The 27,981-nt window shown below is 47.6% G+C and overlaps 8 protein-coding genes across 8 annotated transcripts; 4 read left to right on the top strand and 4 right to left on the bottom strand.

Moving 5' to 3' along the window:
• Window positions 1-140: 140 nt before the first annotated feature.
• On the top strand, window positions 141-872 carry F4813DRAFT_222556 (uncharacterized protein). The gene is made up of 3 exons (XM_049239826.1): window positions 141-452; window positions 522-598; window positions 649-872. Exons 1-3 carry the CDS (start codon window positions 332-334, stop codon window positions 757-759), a joined length of 309 nt encoding a protein of 102 aa, XP_049103228.1. The 5' UTR covers window positions 141-331; the 3' UTR covers window positions 760-872.
• A 5,049-nt stretch (window positions 873-5,921) lies between these two features.
• On the bottom strand, window positions 5,922-8,639 carry F4813DRAFT_346938 (palmitoyltransferase PFA3). The gene is made up of 2 exons (XM_049241905.1): window positions 8,253-8,639; window positions 5,922-8,106 (listed from the first exon to the last, which is right to left on the bottom strand). Exons 1-2 carry the CDS (start codon window positions 8,443-8,445, stop codon window positions 6,620-6,622), a joined length of 1,680 nt encoding a protein of 559 aa, XP_049103227.1. The 5' UTR covers window positions 8,446-8,639; the 3' UTR covers window positions 5,922-6,619.
• Window positions 8,640-9,057: 418 nt separating this feature from the next.
• On the bottom strand, window positions 9,058-10,588 carry F4813DRAFT_378858 (glycoside hydrolase family 7 protein; the record flags this gene model as incomplete). Its single annotated transcript, XM_049245384.1, has 3 exons — window positions 9,058-9,359; window positions 9,509-9,917; window positions 9,980-10,588. The coding sequence occupies 3 exons, from the start codon at window positions 10,586-10,588 to the stop codon at window positions 9,058-9,060; spliced, it is 1,320 nt and encodes a 439-aa protein (XP_049103226.1).
• Window positions 10,589-11,637: 1,049 nt separating this feature from the next.
• On the bottom strand, window positions 11,638-13,344 carry F4813DRAFT_399281 (uncharacterized protein; the record flags this gene model as incomplete). The annotated part of the gene is made up of 3 exons (XM_049248159.1): window positions 12,845-13,344; window positions 12,161-12,777; window positions 11,638-12,106 (listed from the first exon to the last, which is right to left on the bottom strand). The coding sequence occupies exons 1-3, from the start codon at window positions 13,019-13,021 to the stop codon at window positions 11,638-11,640; spliced, it is 1,263 nt and encodes a 420-aa protein (XP_049103225.1). The 5' UTR covers window positions 13,022-13,344.
• A 493-nt stretch (window positions 13,345-13,837) lies between these two features.
• F4813DRAFT_346932 (UBC-like protein) lies at window positions 13,838-15,413 on the top strand. Its single transcript, XM_049241904.1, has 2 exons — window positions 13,838-14,191; window positions 14,262-15,413. Exons 1-2 carry the CDS (start codon window positions 14,143-14,145, stop codon window positions 15,098-15,100), a joined length of 888 nt encoding a protein of 295 aa, XP_049103224.1. The 5' UTR covers window positions 13,838-14,142; the 3' UTR covers window positions 15,101-15,413.
• A 129-nt stretch (window positions 15,414-15,542) lies between these two features.
• On the bottom strand, window positions 15,543-22,695 carry F4813DRAFT_222452 (uncharacterized protein). Its single transcript, XM_049239825.1, has 2 exons — window positions 22,502-22,695; window positions 15,543-22,395 (listed from the first exon to the last, which is right to left on the bottom strand). The coding sequence occupies exons 1-2, from the start codon at window positions 22,566-22,568 to the stop codon at window positions 15,935-15,937; spliced, it is 6,528 nt and encodes a 2,175-aa protein (XP_049103223.1). The 5' UTR covers window positions 22,569-22,695; the 3' UTR covers window positions 15,543-15,934.
• A 992-nt stretch (window positions 22,696-23,687) lies between these two features.
• Window positions 23,688-24,184, top strand: F4813DRAFT_385791 (uncharacterized protein; the record flags this gene model as incomplete). Its single annotated transcript, XM_049246303.1, has 4 exons — window positions 23,688-23,775; window positions 23,837-23,932; window positions 23,998-24,124; window positions 24,154-24,184. 4 exons carry the CDS (start codon window positions 23,688-23,690, stop codon window positions 24,182-24,184), a joined length of 342 nt encoding a protein of 113 aa, XP_049103222.1.
• A 1,660-nt stretch (window positions 24,185-25,844) lies between these two features.
• F4813DRAFT_399279 (uncharacterized protein) lies at window positions 25,845-26,610 on the top strand. Its single transcript, XM_049248158.1, has 4 exons — window positions 25,845-26,004; window positions 26,068-26,166; window positions 26,226-26,254; window positions 26,340-26,610. The coding sequence occupies exons 1-4, from the start codon at window positions 25,917-25,919 to the stop codon at window positions 26,445-26,447; spliced, it is 324 nt and encodes a 107-aa protein (XP_049103221.1). The 5' UTR covers window positions 25,845-25,916; the 3' UTR covers window positions 26,448-26,610.
• The last annotated feature ends 1,371 nt before the right edge of the window (window positions 26,611-27,981 follow it).

Raw genomic sequence — 27,981 nt, 5'->3', positions numbered from 1 at the left:
GTTATCACTGTCTTCATATTTCTGTACTTTATCATCTGTGATAGTAGACTATCATGATGATGGCCGTCCACTAGCTTGTTGATAATTATTGCTAACTACCTACCTACCTAACCTAACTGCTGACTACGAGCTAGAATCGATAGACTGTGCAGAGGCTTTGAAGTGGCTGGCTGCTTACCTTTCAATGTAACGGGCTGCCAAAAGCGGTAGGAGTTCGTCCGCTACGGGCCATGGCGCATAAGCATACCTTGCCCATAGGATGTTCATAAGATTGCCCAGACAGCGCCCCCGGTTGGGTTGGGTCTCGGAAATAATGTAACTCTACGGAGGTATGTTTGGTCTATTGGGTTCTCATACCTTGTTCAGCCTCGATTGGGTCTTATTTACCGTTTTGGGCGAACCCCATCCTCGGGACCTGGGAATGTGTGGAATAGTGTTAGTGTACGTGTACAGTATGCATATCAATGCATTGTATGCAATGCAAGCCCCCTTGGGTCTGACATACAGCTTACAGTTTACAGCTCATACAGTCCATACAGTCCATACAGTCCATACAGTTCACACAGCCCAATGTCCCTCGCACGACGCGTCCAGTCCCGTGGGTCACCCAATCTATCAGCCCCGAACATGATCTGATCTGACGTCTAGGTAGCATATGTGACTACCGTACTAGGCAGGCCGCCGGAACTGCGGGATATTAATCTTGGAGTTGCTCGCGGCAGTTTACCGTACCTATGGGTCCACGGGATCCACGGTTGAAGTCGAAAGGTTTACCTAGAGGACAGACCCATAAGATAGATCCTACTCTAGCTGCTTCCAACGTAGGTAAATGCATGAAGTGCTGGCATCTGAACCTGTCGCAGCTGGGGCGCGAATTACCAGGTAGCTGTATTATTACCGGGCAGATTTCCTGGATACGGTAAGCCACCGTAAGCCCAGCCTTCCAGTTGCTGACGCTTGGAAGCTTCGAAGAGAGTTAGCTCCGGGAATTGGCTTACTCACCAACTCCCTCGCCCATATGAGGATACTATGTGCAAGAGACGGATGAGGCGGACTACACGGCTTAACCTAGAGGTATGTATACACATACGTATACGCACATGTAGTAGCATGTGAAATGACCCAAACGATAGGAACCTACATACCCAGGTAATATCCGTCGTGGACGAATTGCCTACGTCGTATTACAATTTATAATATCCAACGCAGCAGCAGGTGTGGGTGGTAGCGAGAGGGAAAATGGGAGAATGGGAGAACGGGAGAACAGGGGGAGGAGAAAAGGGAAACAAAACGCGTCTCTCAACTTTCAGCAGCTGCCGCCGACAAGAATCCCATGTCCTTGGAAGCGAGGCAAGGAGGGTAAAAGGGATAGGAAGGGATAGGGAGAAGTAACTACACTCAGCTAAGACAAAAAGCCCCCGTAGCTATCACGTACAAGCCATGTGCAGCGTGCCCAGCATGCCTAGCATGCCCAGCACGGCTACTGTTGCTGCGGCTTGCTTGATGCAATGCACGAGGCTGCACTTTCATCACATTCCTTCTTACCCAAACGAGCCTGAGTCCCCTGTCTTATTGGTAGACGATGCGGGCTGACGGGACGCACTTCCCTGACACACCCCTCGTCTCTCTCTCTCCCGTGTTCCATGCCACTGGAGAGGTAGGGCAGGGCTACACATGCAGTGCGTGATGACGAGCCGCTTACGAACTGCATATCCCAGGCGCCCAATGATTTACGATCCCAAGCCTGTCAAATCCTCGCCGATAGCCTTACCATGCTGTCGGGTCCTGCAGCCCGCTCCCGAGCGTGTTCCTTCTCACCTTCCTGTTCACCTCGAACCCTGGCCGTGACATGAGCGCTGGGACGCGGGGGTAACAGTACCTAGACGGGATGAGCACCCATCGGCCCATCGACGCTAGCACATGGGGGAGCAAGATGGCTCACGCTATCGCATCGCATGGCTAGCTGGCAGCCTATTTTGGCTGTCAGAAAAGGACCTGCAGGATCGATCAGCCGTATGCTGTACCACCACGTACGTTATAAGTACGTTATAGGTACGTATGAGGCTTTTGCTCTGAGAGTGGGATTGGGGAACCATACGAAAATAGCCCCCTAGGTGTGGTCAATCCATGCTGTCTGCTTCCCCTGATTCCGTTCCGTTCCATTCCGTTTCGCTTCGCTTCGCGTCGGCGTTTTTCTTTGTTCCCGGATTCTGTTTATCCTCGAATGGTATCTATGTACTGCGCTCCGCAGCAATACCTAGCAATATGCAATCCTCAGGCCGGGGTATCTAACGTCTACCTATAGTACTTGAGTATGCCAGAGACCCAATCGAGGATGCAAGGTGGGTAAGGAGGATCTTTTGCAGCGAAGTAAACGCAGACGATCCAGCGTACAGGTTGCAAGTACCAGCTACAAGGTCCGTAACGGTATAATACGGTGCAATCCATGCAGGATTCCTGCCGTCCCGCTTCTTCGAGTTGCCTCGATCGTGCTGTGCATCATGTATGTATAACGCCACACGCTCTTGTTCTTCGCTACCGATAATAACGACTCCGTGTCCTCGGGATTCCAATATTACTCCTATGCAAACGCCGCCAGCTATCCTATCGGAGCTCCTACCCTTTCTAGCTTCTCAAAGCCCGCCGATGGCCCAACTCTGGTTCCGGGGGAGCCATAAACCAGGGGGGAGCCAAACTGCCTGCCTGCCTGCCTGCATGCCTAAACTGCCCAACTACACATACAATTCCCATATCTATACGCACGCCCGCACCTACATGACTACGTACTTACATGCTACAAAATAACGCGCGGCACCATCCCTTCTTTAGCGCTCTTGCGTCGACTCCACGGACCGTGGAGATGAGCCGTAGAGGATCGCCTGAACTCTTACCTGATTTTGCCGACAGCCGATCCGTCGACAGTGCTGAATAGGGCCTTTCGCAGCGGAAAATTAGCGAGGGGAGAGAAGCTGCGAGCTCGTTCACCGCCCCGGGGACGCCAATCATAGGGAAACGGAAGGCTCCCCACTCTGCAAGTTGTTGGTGCGGACCGGGACGACGAGCTTGGCGTAGGCACAAGCACACGAGCGTGGAGCGTGGAGCATGGGGTGGGATATATCCTCGTGGAGTGACGTAGTTGAGGGTAGATAGCTATAAACAGCACAGCAATTTAAGTGAGAAACCTGGATCCCCGGCGCTTCTGCGGCGAGCAGTACTGTACTTGAAGATACCTAGGTAGCATTGTCACTTTCCCATGGGACCAGAAACGCTATCCTGCATTCTCCAGGTCCACCAGGCAGAGGCGGCTAGGTTAGTTGGACGCCTCGAAACCGTCGACGTAGCATCATAGGCCACGCTGTGCTGCTAGCTGTTATCACGAGCATAAGACGGGTTTCACATCTTGGCTCGGCATCTATGTGCGTGAGAAGATAGAGAGAGAGAGAGAGGGAGGGAGGGAGTCTTTACCCCGGACTTTCGTGGTTAATTATCGTCCACTTACGTAAAAACAACGACTTCCCCTCAAGCCCTCTCTCCCTCTCTTTCTCTCGTGTTCCCGTCGAATAGCCTGTAATCCACGTATGTATGTATGTATGTACGTACGGGGGCCTCTTTGCGGTTTTGGACAGGCCCGCATACGAGCTAAAGCCTTTTAGAGCAGCTTGAGTGGAGGGCCCGTGGGACCGGAGTCCGCCCCGCGTCCCCTACCTGCCTACCTACCTACCTACCTACCCTCTCTGCTGCTGCGGTGGCCGCGATAGGCCGACGCCCCTCCTCTCTCCGGCCGGAGGCAGGCACCGAAGGATTACATAGATATCCCACGCGCTCCAACTCGCTCGCTAGCTAGCTAGGCAATGATGCCTCCGAGCCCCGTGGAACGCGAGCCCCCAAAGCCGACGACTGCCGCGCGGACCCGCCCACATGAGGGCCGCCGCTAACTGTAGAAGCCCGAGTCCAGACAGACAGACAGACAGACAGACAGACACAGGTCACGCTACATATCTGCGCCTGGGCAAATTGGGCTCGACTGGGCGTAGCATAGGTACGTCGAGGTAAAGCGAGGTAAGGTAAGGCAAGGCAAGGCAGCTTCGGGAGCGTATCGGCGACTTATGCCCACCGCAGCAGCAGCGGGCGTCGTACCCCGCCCCCCCCCCCAGCTCGTGCCGAAGCAATCCCGTACCCGAGGAACACGTAGCTGGAAATACATCCGAGGCCCCTTTTTTGGCTGGCGTGCTGGGATTTGGCCGAGGACCTCATGTTACGTACGAAGAGTGCAATTGGACAATTGCGCCGAGAAGAGTTCTGTGTAATGTAATGCGATGCGGTGTGCAATGTACTGTACTGTAATGTAATGCAATAGTTATTATATGTAATGGGTGGTGACCACGTGATTAACGGGTGATCGACGGGAGATGGATGGATGAGACGCGTCATCACGGGCATTGGGTTGGGTGTAATTATTACTTCATTAGTTGTAATAGTATGTCCATGTGGCTTTTCTTCGAGAAGCCATCGGTATTTGCTACTTGCCTAGGTAGGTAGGTAGGTATGTTGGTAAAAAGACATTTATGAAAAAGCGTTGATGTATTTTATTTGTTTCGATACTTGTGTGAGTTAGATAGGTACTCTAAGTGTTGTTAGATCATAATCTCTAACAATCGAAAACTGTTGCTATTGAAGCTGTTCGAGACTCAATGTAGTTATATTAATATTAAAGTTGCAGAGAATGTATTATTGCACGAAATACTTCTTAATGATAGTGTTTTGTGTTGTGCTTAATAGAAATGTGTTGTTAGGATATCATGTAATATAAAAGATAAATTCTAACGAGACAATGTGAAGAAAAGAGAGAAAAAATATAAGGGTATCAACATATATGTCTAAGAGTTCAACTTAATCTCATTAAGTTGTCATGTAGATCCAAGGGTAGATCCACTGGGATTAGGCATATGAAAGGCGCGCAACGCCCTCAAAAAGGGATAAAAAAGCAGGCGTTAATATTTCATTTCATTTATTTTAGAATTTACTCACTACTTATATATATAACACTAATCAAGGGTATTAAATTGACAGTTAATTATTTGGTAGTTGTAAAGGACAAACACGAAGCTATTAACTAGCTCCACAAGGCTAACAATGCTATTCTTATCTATATACTCATTTAATAGATATCTAGAGCCTACTCTCCTAGTCGATGATCAATTTACTACTTTACAACACTTATATAGTGCTATCACTAAGACACAGTAGTATGGTATCACAAATATGCTGTAGCAATTCCACCGGTATTTGGTAAGGCTTGAGATAGCTTGGCCATAACCATGTTTTTACAATTGTCAATGCCTTGTATGAACCATAATAGTAGCGTTAAGCTTCAGTTTTTCTATATGTACTATTATATAGAAGTAATATGAAGGCTAATGAACAGGCTGTATAGGTGACTTTGGCCCCCCTTATGTGCCAACGCTACCAGCAAACGAGGAAAATATGAATTGCAGACATCTGTATATTTGACCGGATCATATTTAGATACCTGGCGAATTAGTTACGTTCCAGTAGTGTTGTTTGAAATGATAGTGCAAGATATTGCGACATGTCTTCTAGATCCCACGGGATAGGTTTCCGGCTAACCAGGCCTTGAAACATATTGCTTTGTGTAAAGTTAGGATGTGATATACATAAGGTGCCCCTGGCTTATCATTTACATCCCAGAGACAAAGTTTTAAGTTGAGAAAATATAGCATGTTATGCATGATTTTAGATTCACTGTGGAAACATCTTAAGATTATCCAAGAAAGCTGAAGAGTAAATAGGTCAGAGGTCGAGTCAGTTGAAAGGGGTCTGAGACAAGAAAGGATACAAGCGTAATGAAATGATGAGGCTCCTAAGCGCTCCCCCTTTTCCAGAACAAATTACGTAAGCAACCCCTGAAGACTGATAGTTTATCAATCGACCTAAGACCTTGTTATATAAGTACCTAAGTAGGCAGATAAATGTGTAAGAAAACTGGACTGTATTGCTGGAATAGAGTAACTACGTAGCTCTTCTCGAGTATAACGGGCTTTTATGCCTTCAGTTGTTTAAAATACCCGCTACGCAAACGTTAACCCATCACCGATACTACCCCTATCCATACTACACAGCACTCATACGTTTCCGCACAACCTTACCACCAATCTACTGCAAACTCCCCAATCAACGTGAAAAAATATAATTAACCATAACTCATTCAACCAATCCTGTCCCCTCGACCACGCGTCTGTATTTCCGAGAGCGCTAGGATGGCATTCCAATATACAAATGTTGCCTCGGCAAGAATCATAATACATCTTATCCTTAATCGTATACCAACCAACATGACATACCGTACCTAAAGGCACTTAAGGTATGGCAAAAGAAGACGCCGAATATCAATCGCACCTATTACATCTGAAACGCCTGAGCCATGCATGCATGCAGTGATATCCACCAGCCTGAAAAGAGAAGAACCGTAGAGACGACAAAAGCAATGCCACACGCTGTGACAAAGCTTGTTCGTCCTTCCATCCGTCCCCTTTATTCTTCCCATTTCCTCGCGGACCATGTAGTCGATTCTCCTTTTCTTATCCCATAACCCTCTCCTCTAATCAACCTCATCCTCATCACTACTCTGCCGCTTCGTAGCCCCCTTCGCCGACGATACACTCCCACCACTCGCACTCTTTACTCCTATGCTCGACTTTCTTAATAATCCACTAGCGCCACTTCGTGCCCACCCGCCATTCGTAACCACGTTCATCGCCTTACTCTCCGGATCCTCCTCTTCTCCCTTATCCTTCCAATCATTTTCATCGCTACTGCTCTCCTCGTCGAACTCATCTTCGATCGCCATACCCTGTCGATTTAGCGTCCGCATCGATACTGAATTTGGTGGCTCATCTACGTATAGGCTTGGATCACGACCTAATACGCGATCCGCCTTAGACGGAACACGTCGGCTGCCGCGTTGATTTTGGTATTGCGGAGGTTGTGGCGGTAATGATGCCTGATAGTGTCTTCCGGCACCTCCATTGGCCCGCTCAACGGTTATCGGGACGAATCCAGGATCAGGCTCGCCCCATCCAGCGGCTCGTTCCCGTTGCCGCTGTTGCTCGCGCTCTCGAGCCATCCGTTCCCGCGCTGCTGTCCATTTCGGATTCGCTTCCCAGGTCCAGCCGTTGCCTGTCGTGTTCATGATCGGGAAAAACCAAAGTATGGGCTTGGGTCCGAATAAGTGCAACAAATTCCGCTTGGCACCGAGGTCGAAGGCGTTTGGAAGCTTCTCTGAGTCCTGCTCGTCCATATATTCTTCATACCGCTTCCTTGCGCGATACTGTTCTAGCTCCTGGTATGATAGCTGCCGCGGCGGAATATCGTCTCTGGTCGTCCTCACCTCACCCTCCTCCGGCCTGGTGACGCCAGGCAGCGCGTTCGCGTGGATATCGAGTAATTGCTGGCCGTACCTCGGTAACGGGATGCCCTCGCCGTTGTGTTGCGCCTCAAACTGGTGCTGCAGCGTCTTTCGTAGCGGACTTAGATAGCGAGTCTTCTCTAAACACTCGATAGTTGTCTGGTTGCGACTCGCAAGTAATATGTGCCAGCCGGTGAAGGCGCCGACGACGAGACCAATAATGCCAGAGACGACGGCCAACATGATGAAGTTGACGGGCATGAGGGTATTAGTATACTGAGTTTGGGCGAATAGTTCAGCGTACACCCAGGTCCCAGAAACGGCGAAGCTATAGAAACAGAATATGGTGGAATATATGAGGAATAGGAGGAAGGCCTTGTGGTTGCGTAGGCCGATGCAGGTAGCTAGCCAGGGGCAGTGGTGGTCCATCTTGAGGACGCAGCGGCGGCAGGTCGAGCAGTGATGCGCACGATCGGGTTTCCGGGCCTGGCATTTCTTGCAGAAGCGCAACTCGCCGTTGGACTTGACGGTGAAAGAGGTAGCTAGCGGCGGGGCGGCAGTGGGTAGAGTAGAATAACCGGACTCGTTGGTGGTGCTACCAGGATTCGTGAAGACGGCGGTGGTGTAGCACCAATTAAGCATTAAGTAGAGAAAGACGCCGCTGATAGAGGTTTTGGTTCCTATGAATGGATATTAGCTTCAGGCAGGCTCTATTTCTACCTTCAACTTGCAAATATCAATCTGTCTCAAGCTCGCCAGGACTGTAGCTCGCATCGCATCGCATAGCTCGTAGCAGAAAAAAAAAGTCTAGACTTGGGATACGAACCTATCCAACTGGGTTTTGACATAGCGCTGGAGCCGATATTAACGACAACCCATACGGCCCATGTGGTGATACTATAAACGAAGGCGAGGGGAAAGTAGGTGAGGACGCCGCAGCAATAGCGCTCGATGCGTCGTGCCCATCTCCGAGCCATATTCGGAGGTGATCGCAACGAGGGCGAAGGAATTCTATCCATGAGGTGACAATAACGCAGGCATATAGCTCAAACCCGCCAAACACAAAAAGAGAAGGATGGATAAAATAGATGGCGAACAAAAAAAGAAAGAAAAAAAGTGACGTTTTGCTAACTAAAAGAAAGAAAGAAGCAAGTATCACATCATGAAACCGATTCACTTGGGTACTTTTTCTTTGGGATCAGTTGCTTACGAGCGTCCCCTGACGAATTCCAGGATCTAGATTCTATCTAAGTGGGCCTGACGTGGACCAAGGAGAGGGAGGCAGGGGGTTACGGAAGGAACGGGGCTTGGCTGTGGCTGAGCAGTATTGTCCATACCTACATAGGTACCTACCTAGGTACCTAACTCTTCCAAAGCTTATCAGATATGCATCAATCTGTTGTTGATATGCTTCTATAGCAAGTTATGTATGAAAGAGAGAAGCTGTCATATCTAATATGGCATAATTCTTTTATTCACTTCGTTATTACTCATCGCCTCGACTCCCGAGAAGATTGATTTGTGAGATGATTCTTTAACTTATTCATATACATACAGAATCCTATCAACCTGCTAGTCTCCGATCATTCTCACTTCATTCCCCTCCCCTCTTACAATCACAGCAGATACCCTCACGACACCGTACCGTTGCTATAAGTGCTCCCCAGATCTCCCCACCTAATATTCATAAACGTCACGCTAGTATCTGGTCTCTTGTTCCGGATGAGCTCCGGGTTGCCCTCTTCATACGTGCACGGCCCAGCATTTCCCGCGTCCAGCCAGTTCATGAACTGCTTGTCGTCGTTCCAGATGCTAAACGCCAGCACCATTCCCCTGTCGAGGGCCTGCCCCGTGTTCGTCAGTCCGCCCATGTTCTCGAAGTTGTCGGCTACGGCCTGGCAGTGCGACATGCGGAGCGAGTCTCCGGGAGGCACTAGTTGCAATAGTTAGCAATAATCAATCGCCCGCTTTGTTTATTTGATAAGGAAGCGTTTACATAGCGGTCTGGGCGTGTGACGGGAAATTCTAGCTCCCGAGATAGGTAGACCAAAAGGGGGAGGGGAACTAGGTTATATCACATACTGTTACGAGCTATCACCGGTGCATTCTCAATCACCACGCCATCTTGAACGTATAGCCTTCGTACTTCGTTCAAGATCCCCTTGGTAATATCTGCTGGATTTCCCTGAGTGAGGAATTGTGTTGTTACCGTGAACGGGCGCGTAGTGTCGACGGTAAACCGCGTCAAATTGCCGTTATCCGACGAGCCCGGCGGAGGCGTGCGAGGACCATAGTAAGTTGTGTTGCCCATTTTCCAATTATTGTACGCGCACCCGGACTTGTCGCAGACACCTAGGGTGCCGCACTGATCCCCTTCGCACTCATATACCCCCGGCTGGCTGCATGCGTGAGCTGTGAATGCCGAGGCCAGCGAGTTGGCTTCCCAGAGGTCCATCTCGTTGCAGCAAGCCCCTCGGGAGTCGATATTGGCCTAGGTTTATAGATATCCTATCAGCTTCGAGGTAGGATGGATTTAGGCGCGGTAAGACTTACCACACCGTTAATAAACGGCAAGTTCGGGCACTGCGCATCACAGTATCCAGTTCCATACCTTGCACCAGCCGGGTTAAGAGCGCTGCGGGCTCCAGTTTGGTTCATCTCGGCAAGGTACATCGCGCCATTCATACCACAGATCAGCTTCGACACATCCACATCGAAGCTGATCTCCTGATTCTTGAGATGTAGGATCTCATAATCATCCTCTTTCGCATCTAGTAGATACACGCGCGGGCTCAGCGTCGCAAGCGTGCCATCGCGCTCTCCGTACATATTCAGCGTGAGTATGTTTCTGTCCGCAAGCACGCCGTTCCCCTCGTAGTCGGCGCCGTCGAAAACGCAATTCTTGGCGCACGCTTCGTGGTCTGGACACAGCTCCTTATTCAGCGCACCGTCGTACCCCCCACAGCTACTGGTCCCGTCGACCTGCCGGAGGGGATGGAAGCTCGCGTCTAAGACGATAGACGTGTTCTGCTTGACGCAGCCGCCCGCCTTGGTGCACTTCTCCGTTGTAAGCTGCGGGTGCGTATCTGTGTTACCGATGCCCTGCGCCACCGTCTGTCGGGCGAGGAGCCACGCGGCTGTGACCGCTACGCATACGTGCATGATCGCCGTTAAAAATGGCCGAAGTTGCGATGAATGCTAGATAGATCGGAGGTGATGTTGAAATAGGGCGGCTGCCTATATAAATGCCCCCAATCGTACCGGACCCCTCTCCATCGTCATGGCTTCGACCTGGTAATCAGTGTCCAATTCACGCATGAGGGGGCATCTGCCGACCCCCTTCCCAGTAAAGATGATCACCAGCCGACTGGGCAATATATGAATATGCAGGGTTCGACACTACGCCAATGCCCATCATGACAACAGATTACCCGCGCTGCATTTGGGGAAGGCGGAGAACCCAGTTGCGAGTTGCGACACCCTTAAGCGCGGGAGCAAAGATGTCTCCTGGGGCCATATGGCGATGCCAGAAAGACCCGAATTATTTATTTTAGAACACAGCGGTCTATGATCAACATGGATGCTTTATGCATCGAAACTACGTAAGAACAGTAAGAAAAGTCGGCTCACAACAAGGGATGGATTACTTACTCTAGTAATTAGCTCTACATACGCCCAGAACCCTGGCGGCTGAATTGTGTAGAGTGATGTGCGGGCAGTTCAATCGCAATCTGCATGGATAAAATGCCTTACGGTAAAGTATTATTACCTAATTGGCTAGGTTAGAGCGTCCAAGAGCAACGGAAAACACCATGCTATAGTAATCAGTTGTTGAGATCCAGTTGGTCTTCGTTCGATATTACATCACTAAGCTGAGGCGGTATTGCCGAGAGAAATCATCGTGTATATTGGCAAGTTACGGTAGAACTCTGCTGACTCATAGTTAGGACTATGAAGGATCGAGCTATTGATCTCAACTAGGTACCTAATTTAATGGCAAAGGAGGAGAGTATTAACGCAAATCGACGCATAGAAATCAACACGAACCCGATCATCATGCCTTGAGATCGAACCATGGTTGGTTGAACAACCAGCCGTCTCAGATTGGAAACCAAGTGTTCTGATGAGGCACAACCGTCCACTTATACCAACGTATCCGCAAGAACCCCATATTCCGCCACTGAGTTCTGAGAGCCTTTTTCATAATGTTACTACCATATGTACTCCTCGTGGGTAATTTTCTTTCCTGCGTCTGATTCGGACTTCCCTAAGTCTGATTGAGACTTCTCCGGGCCTGGCTGAGACTTTTCTGAATCCGACTGAGACTTGGAGGCCTCAGCTTCCTTCTCCTTTACCCATTCCTCGGAGCCTGGCACAGGACCAGGACCACGTTGCTTGGATGCGGCCCAGTCATCATCAAACGTCACCTTCGCCGTATCGTTCGCAAGCTTGATGAGGGTGTCGATTTTCAAGGCACCTTTGGTAGCCGTGTTTAGCACTTGCCTATAAAACGCCGTGTTTCGAATGCGGCACTTCTCTTCGTTTACGTTATCTGCATGCTGAACCCATGAACTGCCGGATGTGAAGACATTTGTGCATCCCGGGCACTGGAAAGGAGTACCGGTGTGTGCCGGTGATCTTAGATGGGAGACCAAGCTTTGTGCAGTAGAGTGCTTCGAACTAGGAGAACGTTAACACTTCGTTCAGACGTGACCCGAGTAGTCAAGTACTCACCTGCATTCCTTGTGGGGACATTTGAAAGTCTTCAGGAAGGGATTCCAAAACAATCCCGCGTTGAAGCCCGGGTTGTCCGGGTCGAGGATGCGCTCTCCAGCAGGCTGGGTCGAAGGGGACGGTCTTGTCATATTCTCAAGGAGAGACGGCGGAGGTGGTACAGCTCGATGTGCTGCCTTCTCCGGGAACAGATTTTTCTTCTGAGCCCAAGCATTGAATGGGCGCTGTTCAAGACTGGCCCCATCATCTCCCGTCAGCAGGTCAGGCTGCTTTGAGCCGCCTTGGTAGAACTCCTGCTTTGCGGTTCTCGGAAATCGCTCGGGGTGGTCTCGCGCATCAAGGCTCTGCTCCTTGTTCCATTCGTCTCCCCAGACGTCACCGATCTCAGTATACGATCTGCCCGGATTTCCCGGATTGATGGTGTAGTCAACATCCTCGAATCTGGATTTGCCTAAAGTCTTCGTAATAGACTCTACGGCTTGGACAATATTTCCAGATATATCTGAAGGAAAGATACCATGGCAGTTGCCCTTTTCGACATGGCGCATCCATGTTCCTGCAGAGGCAAACTTCATACCGCAACCGGGACAGGGAAGGTCTTGTTCTGCTTTATGGTCCTATATGGGTGAGTTTAGTGAGTTAGAGTCTTATAGGGAAAGTGTTGTAATTGAAAGGGAGACTTACTTCTGCTCGATGTTTAATCAGGGCCTTTATATCATGGAAAGACTGTTTGCAAAAACCACAAGCTAGGTGTCCCTGTTGCTGCTGATGAAGGTATAGGCCACGCTGATCGGCAAATGTGGCCATGCACTTTATGCATCTCAGGTGAGGGGCGCGAGTACCGCCCGAGCTGGACGGCATTGTTCCTCCTCAAAGCTCAAAAAGAGAAGGGTAGAAATTCCCGTAGAAGAGTTGACTAATGCATTGGAGAAGGGACGGGCGAACAAGAATGAAGCTGCAAATTACCTCTTCGAGGTTTGTTTCTTTAAGGTCGACACCAACAGCAGTGACCGAGAAACCCTCTTGTTTAAATATTGGATCGGCAAAAAAGGATTTATATATAACAGAAGGTGCGTGGGAATTAGGTTAGTTACCTTAGGTAGGTGCGATAACTAGACAACCGTATCCTCCTTAGCGCGCCTTCTCCGGACAGTCGCCATTACTGCTATATATGAATAGGTATCATGCACATGTACCAACTACATCTATCCCAGAGCGACTTCCCTGAACATAGGTAGGTATCTGGCAGGTATTTATATATTGCTTAGAACAACCAAATGAGCAAATCACATATATTAACTATGTTGGCAGGCAAACAACTAGATGCTAATTGTTCTAGAATGTACTGCATTTTAAGGGAAGTTGCCGTGTTTGACTTATATTGTTTGTGTCTTAACGAGGAAAGGGGTAGCTACGGTAAACAGTCTACTTCTGGCAGATGACCTCTGTAATACATGCGCTAACAGTTGTAGAAGGAACGGTATTTCCTTCCTTCATGGTGTAATATAGAAAACTGGCTTCTATTATTGCAAGAGGCTCAATGTTGTAGTTACCCAACTTCGATTTGAGATATCACAACGCACGTGACTTGAATACAACATGAGAGTGGAAATCATCACGTGCTTTTGGCATTATTATTAGTTCTGTAGTGGCTTACGTAGGACCTTTGCCGTTTCATCTTATCGCAACAAGGGTCCCGGGTGTACTTGTCCTTTGTATTATACAGTGCATGCATGCATGGCATCAATCTGTGACTTCCAAGGTGTATCAAGACAATCTGGCCTCGTTTATTAGAACCAGTAACCTAGCCAGGAACAACTGTTCAAACTCTCTTTTAACCTAAAACCCCCCACGTTTAACTCTATCGGCGTTTGAATTACACACCTATTTTCCCTCCTGTAACAAGCTCTATGTAATCGATAACCCCTCTACTTCCTCTACTAATACAAGAGACTATTATTGTGTGAACATCACCAGCCATCATGGCTACCTCTACCTTCAATTCCAAGTCACCCACCATCAGGCGCATATGTATGTACACGACTACCTATTACCCCCTCTAGAACCATCACATACATACTGACCAAACCCCAATAAACAGTAAAAGAAGCAGCCGAGCTCTCCACTTCCCCCTCCCCAGACTACACAGCAGCGCCCCTCGAATCCGACCTCTTCGAATGGCACTTCACGCTGCGGGGCCCGCCGAAATCCGCCTTCGCCGAGGGCATATACCACGGGCGAATTGTCCTGCCGCCGGCGTACCCGCACCGTCCGCCGTCGTTCCGGTTCACCACGCCGAGCGGCCGCTTCGAAGCCAACCGGGAGATCTGCCTGAGCATCTCGGGGCACCACGAGGAGTCGTGGCAGCCGGCGTGGGGGGTGCGCACGGCGCTGGTCGCGCTGCGGTCCTTCATGGAGACGGACGCGCGCGGCCAGCTCGGCGGCCTCGATACCAACGACGCTGTGCGCCGCAAGCTTGCCGTCGAGAGCCGCGGCTGGCGCTGTCCCGTGTGCGCTAGGACCAACGCCGAGATCATTGCCGAGTGCGGGCAGCGGTGCGCCGAGGTCGAGGTCGATGGCGAGAGGAAGGAGGAAGTTGAGGTCCCTGCTGAGTTGAAGATGGGCTTCCGCGACGAGATGGAGAAGGCGAGGGCTGCGGCTAGTAGCGAGGGCGAGAAGGAGGATGCGGAGCTGGCGGAGGGCTTTGTGCAGACTGTGCCGAGGAGGGAAAATCCGTTGCCTGCTCCCAGACCCGCACAGGGCGTTCCGACGCCGACGAGAACGATACCATTGCCAGCAGCTGTGGGGCAGCCCGTATCGCTGCAGACTCCAAGAAGGGTAGATCCAAATGTGGGAGTACCGCCGTGGGTCGATTATGCTATCGTGTCGTTGGTGGTGATATTAATTGCGATGTTGACGAAAATTATTATAGGACATTAGTGGTGGTTGGAGGCGGGCAGGGGCAAACGGCGTTACAGGCGGGACAAAGGCGTAATTGAATTACATATGGTAGCGGGTAGTGATACCAAGGACTGAATGAGAGACTGAATTTATGGCTTCGGATACTACCCGGATCGAGCTACACGAATTTAAGCTTATAAAAACTTATGGGAAGTTCGCAGTTGAAACTATCTTTTCAATGAGGACTGCAAAGTCGAGAGCGGATGAGATGAGATGAGATGAGATGAAATGAGGGTTGAAGAACTGGGTGGTTAGCTATAAGTCGATTAATACTACGGTCGTAAGCTACTAACACTTTGTCCCAACGCCTAATTACTTTATCAAGTATAGTAAACATCCCTTACGACGTTGGCAAACTTCTAACCTAGTAAAGTTCTAACCTAGGTAGTTAACCCAAAAAGAAAAAGAGATAGAAATTCGGCGCTAGACGGGATCGAATCGCCGTTTACACGAGCCGTCATCTCAAAAGCCTACGACCTGCAACTACAACATGTATTGTCCTACTACCAACGTGGCTCCCTATAGCTCAAGACTAGAGATATAAATGTACTAGGTTAAGATAACACGTATTCCAGTCTACGGGTGCACTACCGCTGTCTCATTTCGCCTTTCCTTACTTAATTAAACAAAATTATAAACTTGACCATTACTGTGCGACGCTGCCAAGAAGATCCTAACAAGAAAAGTCCGGCAATGCTTCGCAATAAACTAAAGGATATCTCCCTTATTAAACGCCCTAATATACCGCCGTCCCATGCCATGCAATGAATTTGTGCCGGTATAATTTACAATGAATTACTCGCCTTAACAATCCTAACCTTGAGAAACACCTCTTCCCATCACATCAAGTGCTAGTCGGCCCACGACCAACCACCACCACTCCCCCACTGTGGCGCTCTGTCCTGAGTGGTAGCGCTCCAAGATGCCTAAACCATCAATCCAATCCATGATTAACTTGGCCTCGAACGGCTCGACGAACGGCTTCAGCAGCACGCTTGCCGTCTGCGGTGTCAGTGGGCCTTTGGTTGCGAGCGCTAAAGTTGTCATGCTGAGATATGTAATCCAGCGGGTCTTGTCGAGATTTCCGAAGAAATCCACCCAGATCGGTATCTCGTTTAGAGGTCCCTGTTGGGGTACCCCAACCTGCCCTACTTGTTGGAGAACTGGGAGATCTTCGTTAAATACGTAGCTCGCTGTAGGTGACAATATTACGTTGAAGTGATAGTAACTTTTCGGGAACGTCCGGCCGTCGTAATTACCTGGCTCAAACCCAAAGGGAATATTAGGTATATCCATGGCTTCTGCGCGGACGTGGCCTTGGGCTTGGAGGTTGAAAATCGCCATGATTGCCCCGTCGTCGGCAACGTACGGGACAGCAAACCCCTCGCCTTTGCGAAAGCTCTCATCTAGTAGTGTTTTAAAGTTGGCAGATTGTGCAAATTTCTCGACAGTAGCCGGTTTCTCAAGGTGCTTTGCAAAGACTCCGTGCAGTCGTAAGGACTGACCCAATATCTTCCCTTTGCTTCTTGACGCTACCCTCTCTGCTATAAGCTTATCAACTACTTTCTTGAGTAGCTTATTTGTTTCTGCTTCGTTTCCACCGCTTAGACTTAAGAGCTTCGCACGAATCTCCTCGGGCATCTTTGCACCCCGTATCGGGGTTACACACAAAGAGCGAACCCACGACCTCGCCCGGCCAATGATTTCTTCCTCGGCTGAAACATCGTGACTTAAGGGGATCGAAATAGGCTCTCCAGACGTTGCTTCAACTCGCGAGTAGATAGAAGCTAAGTTTTGAAACCACGTCTCTCTCCAATCTGTAGCTTCGTTGCCTACATCCTCAAGGTAATAGGTCTCTTCTAGATCGCGTCGAGATCCAGGAAGTTCCACCTTGTCGTGTGTCTCTAATTTGGTAGCCCAGATGATTAGAGACTGCCAATCGTAGGAGTCGATATCGTCGTAATTAAGTGGTTCGACTTCCCCCGCTTCGTAAGCCTCTAAAAATGCCGATTGGAACTTCTCCGTCAAAGCATCAATATATGTCTTCCGTTCTCTATTGACTCTAGGCCAGAATTTTCTTAGTGCCGAGTGAGAGAATTTAGGGAAAGCTTTCAATATTGAGCCAATGTCTGCCTTCCTATCGACCCCACCTAGGAGTGTTTTGAATACCACGAACGCGGCTATGACTTCTGTTTCGCCACTAAGGCCAAGATTATCCTCGTTTGGGCGTGGTATGCTCACGCGGCCACGGTGCTGGACAGGTATGGGTCTGAGTGATCGTGTCTTATACTGAACTTCTACTTGGGGTACTGGAGCTATTTGTGCCTTCCTTCCAGGCTTCTTTGCGCTGGGTTTAGCTTGTTCTTTAGGCTGTGACTCGACAGGATGTTCTCTTCTTGGTCTACCCCTGTTGCGATGGATTATTGACAAGCCCGCATTTTCATCGTCGGGAGGTGCGTTCTTGATCTCTTCTGGTATATTCTCCACGGTATACTGGCCTTTACTAGGCCACTCGAGGGTAATGGGCTTCATGTTTGCCCTTGACTCTTCAGATGAGAGGGAAATGAATATATAATCTGGTGCGACCGATCCGTGCAAGAGAATTTGGGACCCTTCAGCTGACTGTTCCCATTTCTCGATGATGCCCACTTCTCGTAGAAATTTTCCGTAGGAAGGGTCTGCCCAAGAGTTGAATTGGAACTTCCCCCGGAGAGATTTGATGATATCCCCGGAATTCTGTGGCAAATTCGCTCGTTGGAACCATCGAGCCTCTGGCATAGCTCCGGCCAATGCAAAGCTCGTGAAGTTCGACTCGAAAAAGCTGACCGGTAGCCAGGGCCAGCAGCCAGTCCGCGTATTCTGAATCGGTTTGCTCTTTGCGAACGTAGCGCCAACCCCTTCAGAGGGAAGGCTTGAGTTTTCTTCGGGAATTTCTGCATGATGTACTTCGGTTAACATCGTATCGTCATCTTCTTCCTCGGACCCTGAATCTTCAGGTACAAATGATGTAGAAATAGAAGGTTTCACAAATCGATCGACCAGGCCTTTCTCGACCTTTTCTGATACGTCGGGCACTATTTCATCACAATATTCTACATTTTCACCGACTGTCGAATCATGACTCCAAAGAAGTTCACCAGGTGAGTTAGCATTATTTATCTTTGGGGTTCCCTCCGTACCATTAGACCCGCTGGTGGAAACATGTCGCATTGATACTAACGCGTTTTCGCGGGAAGTTCGAAGTGAAGATAGGATTCTATCAATACTAGGTCGCATGGAGGTAGCCTCTTGGGGCAAAGCCGACCATGCTCCTGTAGCAAAGTTTTGAAGATTGGCGTGTCTCTGGCCCCATTTTCCACCTGAGTTCTGCTTTTGGTTCCAAATATATTTCGCGACTTTCGCAGTTGCCCAGTACTCACGTTGTTCGCCTCGTTTCCTCGGCCTGGGCGCTTTCCTGGGCTTATCCATGGTACTGGTATCCACACGAATCTTCTTCGCGGGTGTCACATCCGACAATTCGTCTTCTTCGGCGGGCCGCTTTAAGCCGGCTATGTGTGTAGAGGCATCGTTGACAACATAAGCTGGGTATTGTAATACCTCAATATCCTCGGTCACGTTCGACTTTCCAACCTGTTTTCGAGGTCCGTTAGAAGGCGTGGATTCTCTATATTTCGATGCAAGCGCATCGAAGAGTTCGCTTTCATCCTGCGACAGCGAAAACTCTTCTGGAATATACGGTTCCGGGTGCATTTCTCTCATCTTCTCCTTGATCATGACTACTTTGGGGTCAGCAGCCAGATCTGTGATAGTAGACCCACCTTGCTGCTTCTTAGCAAGTACGCAACATTCTTGAAGCTTGCCATTATCGTCGAGAAAAAAGAAGCGTTGCTGTACCAGTACACCGGCTTTCTCCATCTTATTGACTACATTCTGGCATACCTTCCAGTCTGGGGGCTCAATATCACTATACTTTTTGACCCAGAGAGATACCATAGCCAAGTACAAAGATCGCTGTCCCGGGAAGACACCGTTGTTCTTGTCAAGAAGATGCTGGATGATACCGGTTGTTCGATCTTTACGTACCGTGCCTACAGTAAGTGTAGATGACTTACGGGACTTTTTCGGAGTTAATTGGTTTAGCCGTGTAGCTTCGTTGTTTAGCTGGCTGTCAACCATCCCAGAATCCGGAATATCATTTCTCCCATTGTCATTGAGAGGATGGCTGATGGCGGTCGGCGGGACAGCTGCTCCAGATATATGGTGGCCGATAGATGTGACCGATTTTAATGAAGTAGGTCGTAGACTGAAATCAGATGGCGCAGGCTCCCTGTTACTGGCTTCCGTTTGCTCTGAATGAGCTTGATGGGCTTTAGTATAAGACTCGGGGTTCTCAGCTCTAGATTTTCGGTCGCGATCGCGTGCTAAGGCAAGGTTGCTTTTTTGTTTCTGAGTATTCTCCCGTGCAGTAGTACTGGTTTGTCCTCGTCTGATGTCAGGCCCACTAGCTTGAGGTTGTTCCTTAGGCATAACCTGGAATAGCATTTGATTCGCCTGGTGCGCTGGAGAAACCGTACCGTAAAGGTTGGGCAAAGCTGCTTGGCTATTCTCTCTTCGTTTTCGATGATCGATAACATCATAAGCTTCTACATCTTTCAACACGATAGAGCTTCCAGCATATCTTTGCGCAACTGAATCACTAGTATCCTCACTGGGTACGAGATTCTCACCAAGGCGAATACGCTTAGGAGGTAGCAGGGGCCGACCGCTTCCAATATCAGAGTTGCGCTGTGATGGTTTACGAGCTAAGTCTGGCAATTGGAGGTCATCGAAGCCCTGGCCCTGCTCCTGGCCGTTAGATGTCTTAGGTATTGGATCTGGCTTCGCAAGTTGCCTGGGAGGTGGCAGCGGGGCTGGGACGTAAGCGGGATTGCAAGCAGTACGGGATTTGTTAAGGTGATAGTCCAAGCCGTTCGGATTCTTCCAACTATTACCACACTTATCACACCTAAATACCGTCTTGCCGCCACGTTTTGTCGGTTTCTGCTTAGCCTGATTTTGCTCCGATTCTGCCAATAAGGTAGAGTTGCCTTCAATCTCAGCTTGCGGTGGGCCTTGCGCCGGATTTGTAGGCAGGGGATCAGGTTGGTACGAAGAATGTTCACCAGAGTTTTCTGGTTGGCTATTATATAAACGCTCCAACAAAGGCTTGAGTGAATTGCACTTCAATGTGAGGACAAGTGATTTTTTTCGTCGCCCCTTTTTCCCGGAGGGATCTAACGAGTTGTCGGGCTCACGATATACACCAGGTGGTCGAGAAATTGGCGGAGGCGGTAGAAGCGGTGTAAGAGAAGTTGGTGACCCTATGTCAAGGGCAGGCTGGTGCGGGATGGCAGTAGGTACGGGAATAGGCTCGTTCACGTTTAGATATGCTCCCTGGTTGTCGTTCGTTATCTCTTTATCTCCCTGAAAATTCCCCGATGGTGGTTCCTCTGTTCTGGATATTTTGTTGGGATATTCTTGCATATCACCGCTTGTATCTTTAGTAGGTTCCTCGTTCGAACTTCTCTTCCGCTTCCGACCCTTCTTTGGTTTTGGCGCTAGTAGAGTATTGTGAAGGTGGGAGAGCGAAACAGGTTCTGACGCCAATTTGGATGATTGGGGCTGCGAATACACATAACTAGCTCTCGAAATCATCGAATCGTATGACGAAGTTTGCCCATCTACAATACGGTCAGCCAAATTTGCTTCTTGGTCATTAGATTTGTTCTTATTGCTGTTTCCGACAACAGAATTACCGGCTTCGCCATCCGCGAAGAATTGGTAGGTCATGGTCTTTCCTATGCGGTTAAGCTGTGAGGTGACGTTGAGGTGTTGTAGATGAGGGGGCTGAGAATTGGGCAACGATAGCGTCCCGGTAAGTGCGGCAATGTACTTGCGGTAACCATGTCCCAATGTCTGGCGACCGATTTCGAGATTCGAGGATCCCTTAGAGCCAGCTCTCTTGATTATCTCGAATGTTGTGTTGACCATAGGCTTATATGGAGTCCACAAAGATGGTACCAATTGTTCTTTATCTGACGATTTGATTTGGCGCTCTTGGTTCGATGACTGCTTGGATTTGACTTGACTATGAGGACTGAACTTAACCCCCTTATTATATCGAGCTCGCGACGCTTGCCCTCTTTTCCCTAGTCGCGCCGAGGGGACTTTAATATGAGCACTCGGCGTAGTCCGGAAGACTCTCCACTCTTCAGCCGTCGGTTCTCTGATGAATTTGACACAGTCTTTGAAGAGCTTCTGGCCGTTCGCGAATCTTGCTGCTACAAACGTGACTGCTCCTATGCTGGTAAACCACCGAGACGTCTTCGCCAGGGCTCTCATTTGTGGCACGCGATTAGCATCCAACTTAGTTCGAACATCGCAGTATCTCATAATGCCCCATGCTTTGATGACAGCATTAAATGCTTGTGCAATGGCTATATAATCAAGTCTCTCGCCGTTCCAGCTAGCGCTAAACGGAACCGGGCGAAGATCTTTGGTTAAAGTCTCCCTTGATAAGTCAAGCTTCTCAAGATTGAGGCCGTCACGGTTTTCTTTCGCGTTATCGGCAAATCGAGCAAGCCACAGTTTACTGGAGCGACATCCTCGAAGAATAATAGACTGTTTGATAATGTAGCCCTTTTTTGCTAGAGCATCGGTGCGCGTGGGGAGAGATCTCTTATCTTGACCAGACAGTCGGACCAAGTCCCCTTGAAGAATGCCTTTTTCCCTCACAGATGCAATATCAACAAGTGCTTTCCATTCAAATAACGGTAGCCGTTTAAGGTCTGGGCCATGGCCAGCGATCGTCTTCCATTGCCGTTCATCCGAAACATGAAGACGAGGTCTGTACTTCGAAGAAATTCCCTCCGGCCTTCGGTGGCTCTTTAAAGGGCGCTGGCGCTCATTTAGTGGAGTCGAAGTTTGATTTTTGGATATTTCAACCACCTCTGCGGGCGACAAGTCCTCTTCCTCTTCCGGAAGAGCGAGGATCTCCTCTAGCTTGCAATGGTTGAATTGCCTGTTAGTGCCCACAGAGACGTCTGCCCTTGATACTAGCCACCCCCAGACCTTTGAGCACATGGAAAGATCATAGCTGCGAGCATCCTGGTGGATCCGTGGTGCATCGCTTGGCTTCTGTCCTTCATCGCGATGCTCTGCTGAAGAATTACTGGTCTGCTGAGCACCGCTATAAAAAGCTTCTATTGTCTTCAACAATGTAGAAACCGAACATCCTAATATCGAATAAGTAAGCTTTGGTTGAGGCTATTAAATAAAGCATCTCTCGACAAAATCTGATTGGAATCGTCAATAGACTCAGTAAATTTAAATATTACTCACCTCGAACGCCAGAGAAGGCTATTTCTGTCAGGAGGGACTCGATCAGCTCGTCGAGGCCAATCTCCATCTTGCACGTGGGTATTCAAGCATGGAAAAAAGGGAGAAAATGATGATATAATTTTAGGCGCTAAAAGGATCGAACCAGTGTGCTTCGGGGATCTGACTTGCAAACAGGCATGAAGTCGTTTCTAAATCGAGAATGGAAGAATGATTTGCAGTGAGGGGAACTTGAAACTTCCAATGGCAGTGAATTCAACTTGTGGGGCGTGCCTTGTACATAGGTACCTAGTGGCACCTTAACATTACCTAACCGCACATGTATCAGGTGACTCACAATTCCGAATCAAGCGGCTTAATATCGGCTGAACTTTCAAGGTTGTTATCTTATTTTACTCCTTTGTTACACAAGCTTACCTTAACATATTATTAGGTATGTAATACGATAATATGTTAAAAATTTAAATTTAAAATTATAACTAACCCGGAAGACTTCTAATTAAATGATTTATATTCTTCAATATGTCACGATAAATAGTAAGGTTGAAATGGACGCAATTAGGACCTTTTTAAGTATATCCTAACAAGAACTACCTATAGTCTAGAACATTCGCCACAGCCCCGTCCATCTACCTCAGGTAGTCACTTATACCGGCCGTCATTATGAGTTCATTAAAAGTTAGACGAAAACCGTATTAAATCAATAACCTATGTGAGACTAGAAGCATTCCTCACGCGAGTCACTACTAGGATTCGCCGCTGAGTTGGGAGGCCTGCTTTCACAGTATGACTTCTTCTTCATTCGCAGGGTCATCTGAAAGATGAGTCCAGTGATGTTGGGAATACACTCATATGCGCCGTATCCGTACTATTCCATCTTAATGACTACCATCTTGTAAGACTATCTTCAGTGACAACATACCGCTTACTTACGGGATGCGTGGAACCCCTAAAATGGCAGGATAGTGACTTCGTAGATTTACAGCAACACATAATAAAACTTTATTTAGTGAATCAAACATATTTACCTCACAACCCAAGGCCATGATGACGTAATACATCTTGAAGAAAGGGGTATAAATAAGAGCCCAAGGACGGTTATCAATATCTAGACACTCAACTCGCAACAAGACATCGAAATCTAAGGCTATTTTCATCTCTATCGCCACTTCAAAGACATTCATCCAATATGTATTTCAAGACCGCCATCGTTTCCGCTATTGCGCTCCTCTTCGCCAGCCAAGCCATGGGCGACGCTCCGATTGCCTACAACCCATGTTCGTTTGCCTCTCCTGAACTCGGACCTTGATATCAGTCTAACCTCCCTGTCTATTACAGACGCAGCTTGCAACTGCCCAGACAACTGCTTTCATAGACCAGGCTCCATATGCGAGTACTATGCTGATGACTCTCACCATTTAGTCTATCATGGAAGTAAGTGATACCGAGAAATTGAACCCGAATATTGTATTTGACAGTCAGCTAATTTTCTATTGTAGGATGCCATAAGAGGCACCACCACGTATTGACTGTATGTAACTCCAATGGTTATCTTGGTTCCCCTCTAGCTCTCCTTGAGCAGACGAAGGAAGCTGTCGTCATCGAGAACATGCCTCGGCAGTACAGGTATTGATTACTAACTTCCTTGAATCTAGTGCATTCCTCGTTAAGGAGCTAAAGCCCTGATGAGCTCGGTATCTTGACGCAAAAGAAGTATGAATAGTGGAGATATAGGTAGAAAAGCTGTGGAATCTTATATTGTGTATTAGATGAGGATGCTCTTGTCTATACTTCCGCAGCTGTGTACTATATAATCATATTCTTCATCTAGGTGCTAACGTATGTAGGGAGCTTGTGTTATGACAGTATTTCTTTCAGAAACAATGATTCAGAAGGATCTTCTAATTTGTGCCATGCCTTTAACAATAAAATTTGAAGTTCCCCACCGCTATATATAAGTCGCTTAGAAAAGACGGTAGTTGCCTACCTGCCTCATAGGACTTTATCATTGCCAACTACTGCTTTCAAAGGCCGTTCATATTACCATCCGATTAAGACTAGGGTTATAGTTGATCTATGTGATTTTCGAGTTCGTGTAAATTCGCAGCGTAATTGTCAAGTTTATCCCATTAAGGGGCCAAAAAAAATATCCACTGCCTTAACTAGTTAATGGCTTTAAAAAGTTGAAATTCGCTGCCAAAAATATCCTACGCCTCTTACACAATCATTCTAGAATGACCAAGAATGTCACATAGCCGATCCATACTAAAGGGAGGTTATATTAATCAAATTCCTGATGATCCAATTAATTGTGTCGAGATCATGGACAAAAGAGATATTTACTTACACCGCCGGAAAGATCTAATGTAACTACCAGGTATATCTAAACCTAGAAGCTACCGGCTTTGGCTTTCAACGTATTTACTATATAATTGGCAAGTTTCGCCGTCAAAGCTTTCCAATTAGCACGATTTGTTGTATTTTGAGTGAGTGCATGTGCTAAGACCCGCAAGAGTCTCTAAGCCGTACTATCTTACGACTTATTAATTCCAGCTTGCTTTAAGCACCGGAAAAGCTATCAACCCATCATTGACTCGGTAATTCGTATAGGTGGCTTGATAAAATACTCATAAGCACGCGTAATAATATTTATTTAGAGACATACACTTCCTAGTGTAGGATGTTTTAGGTGACACTTGCATTGTAGCTTTTATCCTCTTAAGGCTTTATTACACTGGCTTACTTTAATCTAATATAGACACTTCTACATTCAAGGTTACATTTATCGAAGGGTCGGTGATCAGGAAGTTTACACATATAGTAAACGCAATTACGCCCAATTTATATTATCTTTTGCTTGCCACTGTATATCGTGGATTTTATACCCCTATGAGTGAAACTGTCTATCTAGTGAGTTAAATTAGAGATCACAATGTTGGACTCCCTGAAAGCTAGGCAGCTAACGATGGCTTTGAGAAGTACCTAGGTAAGTAAATCACGCTTTCACATACGGCCCCCACGATCAACATGATTATATTCTACACTAGGTAGTAATATTAATTGGTAGCACGAAGATTATTTGCCTCGTTCCACCATGCAGTCACCATTTTACGAGGCTATGTTCCTCTACCAGTCTTTAGAACGCTTGTGACTGGGAAAATAAATTTGATGAGATGCAGACGCTTGAAAGTTCATGACAATACAGGTGGTGTGATATTCTAGGAAATGAAAGAAGAATTTACCTCATAAACTAGATGTGTAAGAGATACATAGCAAATGGTCGAGCTAGTGAGTATAAGAGGACCAAGAGGGTCCGGTCTTGTCGACTTCCCTTCTTCGCCGATATCCACTCAACTCCCCACAAGACATTAAGCCCTAAGACTACTCCCAGATATATCATTAGAGATATTTATCTAAGATGTATTTTAAAACCGCTATCGTCTCTGCCGTTGCGCTCCTTTTCGCTGGCCAGGCTATGGGCGCCGCCCTCATCGCTTCTAACCCAGGTTTGCTTGTCCTTTAATGAACTTAAAACCTGGAAGCAAGATCTAATTTACAATCTTCCATAGGTGCCGCCTGTAACTGCCCGAAGAACTGCTCGCATAAAGATGGCTCTAGTTGCAAGTATTATATCGGTCCCTCTGGCAGTTCCCCGGTTGTGTCTGGTAGTAAGCAACCCCGAAAATTCAAGCTTTGTATCGGACGGCTAGCTAATCCCCTATTACAGCATGCCGTAACCAAAACGGAAGACTGATGGTATGTGGCTTTAACAATATTTTTCTTTGCGACCTTCAGAATATTATATCGGTTACTGACTTTATCATAATAGTGCGTTTCATAGAAGGTCTCCAGCGCTGATCGTCTGGATATCTCGACACACGAGCTCGAAATGGGGAATATAAAACATAGAAAAATCCAGCGGGATCTTGTATCGTATACTACGGAGTGATGTTAGTTTTCATGCTTTTATGACTTTATATATTAGCATAAACCGGTCATTACTACATATTTCTATGCTCTGCCTAAGATACCTGTGTATCGTTCAGGCGTCCAAAGCTTGTTGCAAGCTTCAAACAGTTATTATAAAATATATAACCAAGGGTCTTAGATTATACTTTTAATTAGTTCCGGGTTGTTATAGATAAATCTTAAAATACTCTACTATGATATACACATCATTTGTAAAAGACGGTGGCCATACGAGATTGTCGTCAGCTGCCCCTTAAGCACGAGCATCCATACTATCACTTATTAACCTTAACTACGTCGCTTGACTGCTTAGGTAGTATTAATATTTTCTCCCGACAGGAATTGTAGTTGATTGAAGCAGTTCTCGGATTCATGTGGTATACCTAGTCGATGAGAAAAAGAGTATTCTTAGATTCAATAAAAATAATAGCTATTCTAAAAGAGTGGAAGATATAGCAGATAAACGCCTGCGTGCTCTGTAGGGTTAGGTGGCAGCCCCCCATAGATATCCATCAATACTGCCCTTTGAATTGTGCGATTGTCTGGTCTGCTTGGAGTAGAATTATAGCAGGACCAGGGGAATCGACACGCCACTATCGCATTGTTCCATTTCTTGATCAACTGCTTTTATTTCGTCTGGTTCACCTACACTTCTAATACTGTCAAAGACACAACTGGAGCTATCACGCTTTCTCTTATGGCCAGCCGTGGAGTCGATATGTGTACTCGAAGGCGGGGGTCCGACGATAGATCAGAATGCTTTTGAATTGATAATTTGAATGTGGAGAATCTTCGAGCTTGCAACATCCCAGAGTCGCGGATCCGAATTGTCAGGGTAAATGTGCTGGATAATTGTCAGAGATACCCGTTGAGTGATGTCATACACAGAGTGGGTATCTAGGGTGGGTAGACCAAGTAATATATTGTATTGATCTAGTAACGCCTGGCCTTCTATCCTCTTACGAGGGCGCTGTGCGCCCCTTATATAATAGATAGACCCCTGTAGATACCCTTAACCCACTTATCCCCTGACAATACAAACAAATAACCCGTGAGCATGAGGTTCGGGAACATGAGCGTCAGAAGGCTTCTGAGCCTGTTTTCTCCATCTAATCGAAAGCGAGAAAGAGGGAAAGCGGAAAGCATTACGCTTCAGTGGCATCTTTTGATGCCAATCCATCGCAGAAAACTGTGCTAGTAGATTTGAAAGACCTTTGAGTTGAACCTGATGAAAATTGGCCACAATTTAGAGCAAGTATTGCAGGCTGGATATTTCACGACAGTATGCTTCAGTCCTTACGCCATCCACCGGGGCGCGGATATGCTGTGCTATCTCAGCTTAGAATCCTGATGATAGTGTTTCGGGGTAAGGTATTATATGAAGCAGGAAATATTTTCCCCTAGTTATATTGTTCATTTTAAGTACAGCGCAACTACAGTGACTAACCCTTTATCCGAGTGTCTAGCTCAATAGGAAGACGTATAGGTAGGTAGTCAGGCGAAGTTTCAAGGTC

This window comes from Daldinia decipiens (assembly GCF_022478715.1).
Source record: "Daldinia decipiens strain CBS 113046 unplaced genomic scaffold F4813scaffold_4, whole genome shotgun sequence".
Taxonomy (NCBI): Eukaryota; Fungi; Ascomycota; class Sordariomycetes; order Xylariales; family Hypoxylaceae; genus Daldinia; species Daldinia decipiens.
The sequence above is the reverse complement of the archived record's forward strand: the minus strand, read 5'-3'. Positions and strand labels throughout refer to the sequence as shown.